The sequence below is a fragment of the Panthera pardus genome, unplaced genomic scaffold (assembly GCF_024362965.1).
Source record: "Panthera pardus isolate Hobbes unplaced genomic scaffold, ASM2436296v1 HiC_scaffold_3, whole genome shotgun sequence".
Taxonomy (NCBI): Eukaryota; Metazoa; Chordata; class Mammalia; order Carnivora; family Felidae; genus Panthera; species Panthera pardus.
The window spans coordinates 13,620,068-13,633,353 of record NW_026526876.1 but is presented as its reverse complement, the minus strand read 5'-3'; the positions used below and the strand labels follow the sequence as shown (position 1 = coordinate 13,633,353).

The 13,286-nt window shown below is 55.6% G+C and overlaps 1 protein-coding gene across 5 annotated transcripts in view; it reads right to left on the bottom strand.

Moving 5' to 3' along the window:
- Positions 1–225: 225 nt before the first annotated feature.
- CCDC57 (coiled-coil domain containing 57) overlaps positions 226–13,286 on the bottom strand; it is a 91,702-nt gene continuing 78,641 nt past the window's right edge. For 4 of the 5 annotated variants that reach the window (XM_053892880.1, XM_053892882.1, XM_053892884.1 and 1 more), the window contains one exon: positions 226–607. In XM_053892880.1, the coding sequence (XP_053748855.1) occupies positions 405–607 (203 nt within the window). In that variant the 3' untranslated portion in view covers positions 226–404. Of the gene's footprint in view, positions 608–6,441; positions 6,563–13,286 lie in introns of all 5 variants that reach the window. The other variant, XR_008418766.1, reaches the window with a different exon arrangement.

Here is a 13,286-nt window from a genome sequence, read left to right as displayed (position 1 = left end):
GAGGGCCCCTCACACACACACAGCGCTCTGGGGATGCTCCGTGTGCGGGCGTTCTGCTCCCCGTGTCCCCCACCACCCTCAGCGGGCTCTGGGGGGGCCGTGGTGCCTGTGACCGCCCCCCACGCCCCCGCCGTGGAGGCCGGCCTGGACTCCTCTCACGTGGCACTCTCGCGCCGATGCCCTTTCCCAAGGGGGACAAGCAGACGGCTCCACGGCCCAGAGAGAGCACGGGAGGTACGGGCTTTAATGGCTCCAGGCTGGTCAGTGGGGCGCCTCGGTGGCTCTGGGGAGCCTGCTCTGAAGCTCTCTGCCTGCACCCCACGCTCGTGCACACATGGGTGCTTGTGCACACGCACCCCTGCCGCGTGATCAAAGCTTGGGGCCCCAAGCTCCGACAGGGGTACTCAGTCCTTTAAGTTGTAGTTACGGATCTTGGGGGGCCTCTGGCAGCATTTAGTTTTTGCAGGGTGAGCCCTGGCAGTTCTGGCGGGCCTGGCCTTGGCCTGGGCTTCTGTCTTCACCCCTTCGATGGCGAGGGCAGCCTGTGCGCCCACGGGGCTCCCGTCAGGGTGTCTGAGGCTGTCGGCTGCTGGAGGTGCTGTGAGCTCTACCAGAAGAACAGCAAGAGAAAAGCACGTCACACCACAAAGGGCAGGAAGGGGCAGGCAGCCGGGTGCTCAGGAAGCTGGGCTCCCCGAGTACGAGCCGCTGTGTTTCTTGCCGGTGGGACCCACACCCCCACACTGGGCACTGTCACCAGAGCCCGTCAGCCCAGAGGTCCTTCCAGGGAAGCCGTTCAACGGCAGCAACTGTGCCCTGGGGTCCTGGGACACGAGGTCTCTGTGGGCACGTGCTCTCCAGCTGTACCGCAGGGCCCGGGCCTGCCCCTCCACTGGGCACTCTGGACATTTGGCCCTGAAAACGTCATCCCCTGCCGTGACCATTTTGTAATGGGTCCCAGGGGGGTGCCGAGGTTAATGGTTGACTCGTGGCCGGTCTCAGGCGCTTCCCCAGCTGCCAGCTGCCCTCTGCATGCTGGCCATGCCTGCCAGGCACCTCCAGCCACCCAGCAGCCCCAACACACACGGCCAGGCACAGGCCAAGGACGCGGGAGCTGGACCACGCGTCACAGGCATGGGCTGACACTCCGGGGCCACCCTTCCAAAGCACCCACAACAGCGAATCTGCACTAGGGCGGGGTAGGAGAGTTTTGTCTTTCAAGCTTTTCTTATCTGCCAAGCTTTTAGAACTACAGATGTATTTCTTTTGTGCAAAAAAAAAAAAGAAAAAGAAAAAGGGAAAAAAAGTTGTTATTAAGCAGCAGTTATAAGAGACGAGCTAGAGTGGCTCCCTCTCGTGAGCTGGCCCAGCAGGTAGGGCCAGGACCTCCGGAGCCCCAGGAGGGTCCACGCGGGACGGGACCACCACCCCAGAGTGTACAGACGGGGAAAGGTGGGGTCTGGCAGCAGCATCTCATGCGTGAGACACATGGGGGACACGCGTGCCATCTGCCCAGGGTGGCTGAGCCCGTCACCCTGGGCCCGGCCAGCACAGGACTGCGCACAGCATGAGCGGGGAACGCTGGACGGTGGGGACCCACCCGGCTGAGACCTGAGGACGGGCGGATGGGACAGAAGCGGGCCAGCCTGCAGCCGGTGATGTCCACTGCACTTCCCGATCGTGTCCCCAGTGCTGTGAGCTGCAGTTCGGGTCCCTGGCCCTCACCCAGAGCCCCTTCTGTCATCTCCAGCCACCTGGCTCCTTTCCCTGCAGCCTCCCCAGGGTCACACACCCTTAGGTCTCCCTCCTACGCCCTGGGACCGAATCCTGGGGCCAGGCCCTGCTCTCCTAGTGCCTGGCCTGCGGTCACCGGGGTCCTGGGGTGGGGCGGTGGTGCGCTTGGTCCCTGGACGCTCCTGTGCCCCTCTCTGCTTCCCAAGGCCATGGCTGCTTCTCCCTCATGAAGGAAGGGCCTGTGTCTTTGGTTGTCCAACCCCGGACCTGTTCCTCCTGTGCACATGCTCTCCCGGCCTGCATCCTACAAGCAAACCCGCAGGCTCGGACTTCCAGGCAGCCCCTTCCTGCTACCCTGCCCCCTCTCCGTCCCGTGATCCGCTTGGTTTCCTTCTGGAAGGCAGCAGCCAGTGGGGAGGGACAGGGTCACAACCCTGGGGGCTCCCCCCCCCCCCCGCAACAGTGTTGGCACCATGTGCGGCCTTGGGGAGAAAGGCCAAGAAGACCGCCCACGGAGCCCTCCCTGAGGAGGAGGCAGATTCCCCCAGGGCAAGAGCAGTCCGGGCTCAGGCATGAAGCTGGACAGGTCAGGCCCGTTCATCCCCAGCACACACCCCATGACCATGATGTGTGTCTTCCCTGCTTAACCTGAGGTGTGCCCTCGAGCAGGCCTGTGGCTGCTTTGTGGAAACGCGGCCTCCTCCACGCTGCCCTTTTGATCCCTGCCCGAGCCACTCTGCAGAGCCCGGCCTGGGATTTCTCTCTCTGCTCTGGTCCTCATCAGGCTTCAGTGTCTGAGCACAGGACTGGCCTCCTGTGTGCAGCTGGCCCAGCTCCCACCCTCAGGAAGGCTCAGCGAGCTGCCCGAGGCCTCCAGCTGTGAACCGGTCCCCGTCTCGGAGGCTCCCGGGACTCTATGTACACGGGTGGCGCTGGTCCCAGCTCCCTGGGTGCTCAGGGCCACTGCTCAGCCCCCTTCTGACCTGGGGATGCTTCCTGGGGTGGGGGTGGGGGGGGCGAGCTGCCCTGAGCACGTGCCACCTGGGTCTCAGAAGACTGCCGGGCCCAGGGCTGTCCTCGCTCTCCAGAGCCTCCCCTGGGGCTGGGGGCGCTGCAGGCCTCAAGTCCCAGCCGTAGTCTTGGACACAAGGGATGAGGTCTCTTTGGCTGGCTGCAGCCTCGGCTGGTCCCTCCGGGCCTTCAGCGTCCCCTCCGCGCCCCCGCACGTCACCTGACACGCTGACGGACGCTGCTCCCACGGAAACCTCGCACCTGCTTCCGTGGGAGCCCTCGCGCCCCTGGGTTCAGCCCTTCTCAGTCTCCTTGCCCCTCATCCCAAACCCCCTTTTTGATTAGTGGTTATGAATTAGATTATGTCTTGCTCCCCAAAACCTTCCAAGGCTTCCCGGCGTGTTGGGATGGAACCCAAGCCTCTAGCGAACAGCGGATGTGGAGTAGCCTGGCTTCCCGACCCCGTGTGTCCGGAAGCTGCAAGCTTCTTCCCAGGGCTCTGGGCCTGACCTGAGTGACCCTGCAGGAAACTGCTGTCCGCCCTTGGTGCAGAGGCTCCAGGCACACATTCCTGGACTCAGCAGGTGGAGGGGGGTGAACAGGAGACCCCAGATCCTTCCTCGAGCTGCTCCTGGCCTTGGGCTGGGGGCACTGATCACAGACCAACCTCCTTGTGAAACATACCAGCATCTCCGTGCTGTCCCCTTCCTTCCTGAGGTTAACACCCAGCACCAACCCCTAATCGCTCCTTCCTAATATTTTCAGGGCTCCCCCTGCCCCCGGTTCTGAGCTTACCCAGGCCTGTCTACTGGGGCCTCTCAGTGTGGCCCAGTGTGGCTCCTGTCCTGGGCCTGGGAGCACACTGGGGCCCTAAGGAAGGGAATTTAGGGGAAATGCTCCGTGAGTACAGGCCTTGAAGAGAGGCCAGTTCTGGCCTCGTCCAGGGCCGCCTTGTCCAAGGTGGGCAGGCAGGACCTGGAGAGCAGTCCCTGCCTTCTATGTGGACTCTGTGCCCTCTCCAGGGCCTGAAGCTCAGCTGTACAGGAAAGAGGTGCTGAGAAAGGCCTGAGGTGGGGCAGGTGGGTGGCAGGTCTGTGGGTGCAGGGGTGGGGGGCAGGGCCAGGGCAGCCAGAACTGGAGATCAGGGAGGGAGCAGAGAACGGTGGCCAGGAAATGAAGCCTGGCTTGCCCCCAACCTGGAAGGCAGAGGCGACGGCAGAAAGAAGCCTCTGGGCCCCAGAAGGGAAAGGAGGCACACAGAGCACGCTGGAGGTGTGCGAAGGCTGAACTGGCTTCCGGACACCGGGGCCGTGCTTGTCTCTGCCCTCACCCAGGACCCGGGGCTGCGTTCGGACAGCAGGCCTGTGAGGCGCTGGGTGGGGATGGCAGAAGGCCAGGGGCGACCAGATGGGACGGGGCGGGTTCTGATCTGCCTCCTTCCCACAGATCTAAGCCTAAACACTAGGTACACAAGGTAAGATTCGCACTGTGCACGGGGACAGTGGGAGGACAGTGGCAGGTCCTCTCCCGTCAGCCAGGCAGGCTCACCCTCTGTCGCTCACTCTCCCTCTCCCTCTCCTCTCTCTCTCTCTCTCTCTCCCTCTCACTGCTCCAGGCGGCCGGGGACCCTCACACTTTAGGGGCTGCTGGTCCTCATGCCCCCCCCGCCCCCCCCCCCTCCCACCGCCCGTGGCAGTGAGCTGCCCTCCGCCTCTCTTGGCAGGGGAGCAGCTGTGAGCGGCTGAGGCAACACTCTCCTTTTCCACGAAAATGAGGCCCCTTGGGAGGACGGCCCCTCGGCCATGGGCACACAAGCTGCCATCGTGCTCAAGGCGCTGTGAGCCACTGTGGCCACAGGCCTCCCCACACCGGACCAGGCCCTCAGGTTGCTCTCTGGACATCTGATGATGGCCTTCGGGACCCCACGGCGGCTTTCAGGTAGCCCAGGGGGAGGGGCAAAGGGACAGAGCCGCCAAGAGCAGGCACAGCTCCATCAGGTGGCCGGCAGGCCTCCTCCGCTGCTCCCTGTTGGATTCCAGCCGCGGTGGGCAGCAGGGCGGCCGGAGGTGGCTCCCAGGAGCCTTTCCCTTCGGCAGGGTTGAGCACGTGAGGACAAGTGTCACGTGTGCCGAGTCCCGACACGCAGCCAGACGGGGCTCTGAGCGAAGCTTTTTGTGCACACGCCTGCCTCATCCTCCACGGGGGCTGTGGTGACCCCGGCCTGCCCGCCACCACCAACCAACGCAAAGGGAAAGCGGGTGGCGCCCACCCCCCAGGTAAGGAGCGTGGCCTGCCCTGGAGGCTGCCTGGAGGAAGCGGCCGAGACAAACTAACTGGAGACTGCTCTATCACGAGTTGAACTTGGGGCAGACAGTCCCAAGTCTGGGCAGTTCCCATTTGCCTGGCTCCTCACGGAAGAGCGGCCCCAGCCTCACTGGGGAGGCAGGACCAGGCTCACGGCCTCCGTCGCGGTGCTGGTGCTTGGTAAATGAAAGCAAATCTGATGAATGTGTGCTTCCTCCCCCACCCTCGGGCCATACCCGCCACCTCTGGCCTGAGACGTGAGCCTAAGAGAAGTCAGACGGCAGGGCGGCCCTCTGCCCACGAAGCCCGGGGCCCCGAGCTCGGCTCAGCTTCCAGCCAGCTACCTGTGGGCTGGTGTGTGACACAGGAGGCCAGCAGACGGCAGGGCTGCAGGGACCGGTGATCTGGCCCAACCGGGGGTGCCCAGCCCAGGATCTGGGTGGAGGTTAGGTGTCCCGGGCTCCCGACTCCGTGCTCCCGGACAGCACCTGCTCCCATCAGTCCCGGCACAGCGCCTACCCCCTGGGCCGGCAGGGAGAGGGTCGGCCCCTGCCCAACCACTCTGGGAGGGGCCAGCGGAACCACGTTCCGGCCTCAGCGGCCTGCAGTGCTTCTGGGTGCTCTCCAGCGGACATTTCCAGAACAGGCTCTTCTACGGAAAAGGGGAGCTGGCTCCAGGGCCTGGGGTCACCATGTGGACGCCTAGGCAGTATCACTCTGGCTCTCAGAGGTGCAAGTTCGTATCAGAAAATGCAACAGCCTTCCCAGGAAAGGCCCTGTCTGCCTCCCGCAGTGATCGGGGACCTGTTCCCAACCTCCCCGGCTTCTGTGCATACTGGTTTAGGGGCACGTAAACCAGAGCAGTGAGCCACTACCATCCTGTGAGTCAGTGGCCAGAGGTTAGCCTCTCGGCCAGGTTAGCTCCTTTGTCCAGCACGTTGCGGGCAAATGGCCAAGGCTGCCGGTCTGCGTTAGCTCCCGGGTCAGTGAACCGTAAATGCCGCAGACAGGACAGCGCCTGGTGGGGTGTGAACCCCCGAGCTGGGCCCCCTTCTGCGGACAGCTGGGCTTCCCACTCGTCCACAGGGTTCCCTCATCCCCACGGGGACCAGGTCACAGAGTGAACTACGAAAGCCGCACATCCGTAGTGGTTCCCATCAACGGCCTGAAACAAAGGCATCCCACGTGCCCGTGTGTGACTGCATCGTCGGGACTGCGGTGACTCCGGCAAACTGAGCTACAAGTGAGGAGCGCGTGCGGTGGAGCCTTCCACGCGCCGGAAACCTGGTCACAGGAGCCGAAGACGCCCCGGAAATACCTGTCACTGTCCTTCCCGAGGCACAGGAACAAGCCCCTCCCTGCCGGTCACAGTCACGCTGTTCCTGCACCCACCGCAGGGCCGGAGGGTGTCCTCCTGGAGCGTGACGGCGGAGGACAGACTCTGGAGGAGGCAGAACTTACACGAAGCCTCCGCGTCCTTGTGCCGAGTTCTCAGACACGAACCTCTAAACACCTGCAGGGACTCAGACACGAGGGTTTGTTAAGCAAGGGGGAAACAAACCCGGTTTTATAGAAGGATCTACACTGAAAACCCTCTCGGGAGAAGTGCTGACATAAGGAGAGAAACAGATCCAGAAGAAGCTACAACGGGCCTGAGCAACAGGGAAATCAGAACCCTGAGCACGACACCAGCGACCCAACGTGAGGGTTCCAGCCGGTGGTGGGGGGGGGGGGGTCTCGGAACCCGGCAGGGCTGCACGAACGTGGTTCGGAATCAGTGACGCTAAGACAAAGTCAGAACACGAAACTTGTAACACAGCAGAAGCCAGCTGGACTTTTCCCATGAAAAACAGGAATGTGGAAGAACGAAACAAAGAAAGAAAGTAGAGCAGAAAAATTAAATCCCAGAGGTAAGAATTTAATAAATACAAATAAGTTAAACTTGCTAATGAAGACAAAAAACTCTCAGACTAATTGAAAAAAAAACCCAGGGTCCCATGAGATGTTGTGTGGAGGACCCATTTAAAATAAGACACACAAGGGGCGCCTGGGGGGCTCAGTCGGTTAAGCGTCCGACTTCGGCTCAGGTCATGATCTCGCGGTCCGTGAGTTCGAGCCCCGCGTCGGGCTCTGTGCTGACAGCTCAGAGCCTGGAGCCTGTTTCAGAGTCTGTGTCTCCCTCTCTCTCTGACCCTCCCTTGTTCATGCTCTCTCTCTGTCTCAAAAGTAAATAAACGTTAAAAAAAATAAAATAAGACACACAAAATTTAAAACTAAAAAAATAAAACACAATGATACAACAAGTGTCATCACCGGGGAATAAGGACTCTGTACTGGTCCAGGTCTGGCTTCAGAGTATATCTGAAAACAACTGACAGAGCTACAAGGGAAAAACAGATAATTCAGCACAGGCACATGGAGACTGTAACTTGTCCCTACTGCTCACAGACAGACAAACCCACGCAGAGGTGGCAAAGGCTAATCGAATTGATTTGCCTGAGTTATCAGACACACAGACATCTAAACCGATGGGCAGAGAATAGAATTTCTTCTTCAGCAAATGGACCATAGGCAGAATCGGACCACATGTCAGACCTGCCATAGAGCAAGTCTCAATTCCTTCCAGACATAATGCAATAAAATTAGAAACCAATAGCAAACCCTCCAGGGTCCCTTCAGATGTGAAACTGACACCACATTACGGATTCATCCTTGCGTTAGAAAGGAATCCATAAAATGAATTAAGAACTATTCAGAACTGAGTCCCAGAATTTGCAGGACACAGCTGACACCCACTTCTTGGGGACCACAGCAGCTCACCCGCAAGGAGGTGAGCTATACTTCCAGCAGAAGAAGCCAGAGAGAAAGCAACACAACAAACTGAGGGGAACAAGACGTCAAATTGTGAAGTTAGAGGCGGACTTCAGTAAACCAGAAGCCCCGAGGAAAACCGCATACAGAACATCAGCGGAGCCCAAACTGTTGCCTGTGGTGACGAGAACTTCTGCCAAGACTGATCCAAACAAGGGGGAGCAAATAAACACAGCAGGGGATAACTGGGCACAAGTGAGCGTTAACAGCTACCCACTAATACACTGAGAAAACCTGGAAACAACAGAAAACTCCAAAATCACAACCAAAAGACAGCATTTGAAATATCCAGTAACTATTAAGGAAATTGAACTGCTGAGTGATTCTCTTGCCAAAGGCCCCAGGCTCAGATGGCTTCACAGGTGGTTCTACTGAATTTTCACAGAAACCAAATTTTCAAGGGACAGTATGTTTCCATCTTATTCAAATTATTCAGAAAAGTAAAAAAGAGTGCGAGATGCCTGGCCAGTTTTATTCCCAAACCACACAAGGACAACGCAAGAGACACAGGACGATTTAACTTGTAAATACAGCTACAAAAACTATATATAAACATTATCAAATCACATCAACCAAGTATTAAAACATAACATCGTTATCAAGTCAAGTTTACCTCAGTAACGCAAGGCTGGCTTATTTTCGGAAAATCTACCACCATACTTTACCACACTAATAAATGAAAAAGAAAATGTTTACCAGGATCAACGCCAAAAAAAAAACCTGACCAGGCTTAACACCTATTTGTGATGAAAACACTTAGTAGATCAGGGGCATAAGGGACAATTTTAGCTCGACAAAGGCTGCGTTTTAAAAGTGCAGCAATCACATTTAGTGGCGGACCCGGCCTCACCACCTTCGGGTTCACGAGTGGCAGAGATGCCCGCCGCGCGGGTGCGGGAACCTCTCCGGAGAACCGCACCCACCTTGTGAGCGTAATATCCGGAACGGCAACGAAACTCCAAACAAGACAGCCTCCGGTTTCGTAAGTGAGCGCTCGCTGGAACGCAGCCAGGTCCCTTATCACATCTGTGGCTGGAGGGGCTGCTGGTTCCCGGTGGCCTTTCCTTAGCAAGGGGACAGGGGTGTGACCTAACTGTGCAGTGTTCTCCAGAGATGGGATAAACCGCTTACGAGCCCAGAAAACCGATGTTACACCCGAAACTAATAGGAAATCGTTTGCCAATTATACTTCAATAAAAAAACCACAGAGAGAAAACGAAAGCGGGTTTGTTCTATAAACTGGGCTTAATGTTTTTTTTTTTAAGTCGAGGTACTTCTTCAAACCGGATCTCGTGCGCAGGCCTGAGGTGTCGGCAGTTCGGGCCGGGACGAGGGTAGGAGCTCGAGGCTCCTTCACGCTCGCGGCGGCCCAGGGACTCCTGAGGCCTGAGCGGCCCGGGCCGCTGGGAGGGCCCTGCCTGCGGTAACGGCCTTCCCCGGGGAGCTCCTAGCTTCCACCGTGCGGAGTAATTAGGAGAGCCGGGTAAATTGATAAGGGTTCCGCAACCAGCAGATGGTGGTGTCACCGTGGGGGAGCCCGTTCTGCTGTGACGCGCTCGGCTGCCCTATGCTAGGAACGGAGAACAAATGCATGGCCGTGGGGCAGGAGAGACTGAACGGCGACGTTCGCCGGGAAACTTCACCGGACCACGGCTGCTCCCTGATGTGTGGGTGACGCTGACCGCAGCTGCTCCTTATTTTAGAAAGTTTCGGGGCGCCTGGCTCAGTCGGCTGAATGTCTGACTTTGGCTCAGGTCACGATCTGTGAGTTCGAGCCCCAGGTCGGGCTCGCTGCTGTCCGAGCAGAGCCTGCTTGGGAGGTCTGTCCCCCTCTCTCTGCCCCTCCCCCACTAGCACGCGCACACGCATGTTCTCTCTCAAAAGTAAACGTTAAAGAAAACAATTAAAAAGTTCCTATTGAGTTACAACTTACAGGCAACAAAATGCGCCCATTTGGGGCACCTGGGTGCTTCGGTCAGTTGAGCATCTGACTCTTGATTTCGGCTCAGGTCTTAATCCCAGGGTCACGGGATTGAGCCCCATGTCACACCCCGTGTGGAGCGTGGAGCTTGCTCGGGTCTGTCTCTGTCTCTGTCTCCTTCTCCGCCCCTCTCCCAGACTCAAGCTCTAAAAAATTTTTTTGACGCGCCCATTTTTAAGTGTACATTTCAACGGCGTTTATCTACGTACGGAACGTTTTCATCACCCTGCAGCCCCAACCAAGCACTGACCGGCCTTTTGTCGCTACTGGTCAGACCGGCCTTCTAGAATACACTAGGTGCTTTTTAAAGTCTGGTTCTTCCGGAGACCAAAGAAATGTTTCTTGGGATTCATTCATGCTGTCTTGGGTATGCTAGCTCTTTTACTTGTGGAGCAGCGTTCCGTTACACGGCGGCACCCTTGGGTATCCCATCCATCTGGGGGTGGGTACTTGTGTCGCCCCCTACGTGGGCAGGTCATGAATGAAGGTGTTGTGAACACTGATGCTAAAGTCTCCGGGTGCACGGATAGTTCTTTTTTTTTTCTATTTGAGAGACAGAGCGTGGGCAGGGGAGGGGCAGAGAGAGAGGGAGAGAGAATCCCAAGCAGGCTCCGCATTGTCGGCGCAGAGCCCGATGTGGGGCTCGAACCCACGAACCGTGAGATCGTGACCCGAGCCAAAATCAAGAGTCAGATGCTCGACCGACTGAGCCACCCAGGTGTCCCAGAGCTTGGATATTTCTATTTCTTCTGCACGGTTACCTCAGAATGGAGCGGCTGCGTCGTGCAGTGAGCGTACGTGTAACTTTTTAAGAAGCTGGCAAACCGCTTACCAGAGTAGTGGCACCATATTGCGTGCTGCCACAGTGTGCGTTTGGGTTCCCACTGCTCCACATCCCTCTACCACTTGATATTGTCAGGCCTTGAAATTCTTTTGGTCATTCGAGCCAACGTGTAGGGGCACATCGTTGTGGTTTCAACGTGCATTTCCCTGATAACCAATAATGTGGAGCATCTTTTGTGGGCTTATTGGCCACCTAATTATCTTCTTTTGTGACGATTCACTGAATTCTATTCCTGAAACCAATACTGCACTGTATGTTAACTAAAATTTCAATAAAAACCCTCCAAAAACCAAAAATACAAAAAAATCTTCCAAAAATTGTCTTTTCAAGGAGTTTCGCTGTATTTTATTGTATTTGTTTCTTATCGACTTTGTATGTTCTGGATACACGTCCTTGACGCACACGGCGTCTCTCCCAGCCTGAACCTTGTTTTCCCGCCATCCGCACGGCGCCACTGGACAAGCGGAACTCTGCACTGTTGATGGGAGTCCCACCTATCAGTGTTTTCATTTATGGTTCAGACTTCTTGTACCCCAAGGGATCTCTCTCTGCCTATCCAAAGTCACAAAGATTCTCTACTGTGCTTTTTTTTCTAGAAGTTTTATAGTTTTAGCTCTTATGTTTAGGCTTATAATAGATTTTGGCTTTTTTTTATTATTATTATTTTTTTAACGTTTATTTATTTTTGAGACAGAGAGAGACAGAGCATGAACAGGGGAGGGGCAGAGAGAGAGGGAGACACAGAATCGGAAACAGGCTCCAGGCTCTGAGCCATCAGCCCAGAGCCTGACGCGGGGCTCGAACTCACGGACCGCGAGATCGTGACCTGAGCCAAAGTCGGACGCCTAACCGACTGAGCCACCCAGGCGCCCCGGCTTTTTTTTTTTTAAGCAGGCTTCACGCCCAGGGCGGAGCCCGACGTGGGACTTGAACTCACAGGACCCCGAGTCAAGACCTGAGCTGAGATCAAGAGTTGGACGCTCAACCAAATGAGCCCCGCAGGCTTCATTTCTGTATTTGGTATAAGGGAAGGGTCGGGGTTCATTTCCCCCCCCCCATGTGCATGTGTAGTTCTTCCAGCACAATTTATTGAAGCAACTATCCTTTCTCCTTAAATTACCATAGAATCTTTGCATTAACCAAAAAATCAGTTAGTGTGTGTGTGTGTGTGTGTGTGTGTGTGTGTGTGTGTCTACCCACTCCTCCCTGGACATGTATACACTTTGCCAAAACCATGCTGTCATGATCACTGTGCCTTTACCCTGAGTCTCACAATTAGGTAAAATCTTTCAACTGCATTCTTTGTCGAGACTGCTTTGGCTATTCTACATCCTTTGCATTTCTGTGTAAGTTTTAATTTTTGATCCCAATTTTAAAAAGCCTGCTGGTTTTGACTGGGATTGTGGTAAGTGTATAGACACATTTTGGAAAAAATGACATCTTCACACCGAGTCTTCCAGTCCATGAAGATGGTATGTCTCTCCATTAGTTAGGTCCTAATTTTCTCTGCAATGGTCTTCTTTGGTGCACAGATACTTCGTTTAGTATATCCCTAAGGACTTCATAGTTTTGGATGCTACTGTAAATGGCATTCTTATTGCCTTCCAATTCTCATTGCTATGTACAGAAAGATAACTGATGTGGCACCTTGACCTCGTATTCTGGGCCTTTACTAAAGTCGCTTCTTAGTTCTCATAGGTTTTTTTTTGTTTTTGTTTTGTTCTTAAGGCTCCTTAGGATTTTCTATGTACTGATCACACAGTATGTGAATAAACACAGCTGTACTTCTTTGGCACTCTGTGTGTCTGCCCCCCACCCCCACTCTTGTTCTGCTTTATGCCAAAGTTGGGGCCGGCAGTGCCGTGTGGGGTGGAAGTGGTCAGCGCTGGCATTGCCTTTGCCCTCGGTGATACGCCAGCTGCGGGTTTTCTCTAAGAGCCCTTTGTCAGACCAAGGGAGTTCTTCTCTAGCCTGCATCTGCTGGCTTCCTCCTCTTCTGGCCTGCTCACCTTTCTATTTCTTCTTGAGTCAGTTTCGGTAACTTTGGTCTTTCGGAGACTCTGCCAATTTTATGTAGGTCAACTTGTCAAACTACCGGCACGTGGTTGTTCTTCTTCCAGTGTTGTCTCCTTAATATCTACAGGACCTACAGTGACATCCCCCCCTTTCACTCACGACACAACTTGTAGAGCCACCGTTTTATCTGAGTCAATAGCACCGCGCGTTTGTCAGTTTTGTTGATATTTTTCAAAGAATCAGATTTGGTCTGATTTCCTATATCATTTTTCTCCTCTCTATTTCACTGTTCCCCACTTTTACCCGTATTCTTTCCTTCGACAAACTTTGGATTTAATCTGTTCTTATTTTTCTAGCTTTTTATGGTGGAGGTGTAGATTACTGACTTTAGACCAGTGTTCTCTCAAAGAAGCATTTAGAGTCTTAAGTTTCTAACTACTACCTGTGATTTCTTCTTTGACCCATGAGTTACTTAGAAGCGTTCTGTTTAGGGGCGCCTGGGTGGCTCAGTCGGTTAAGCGTCCC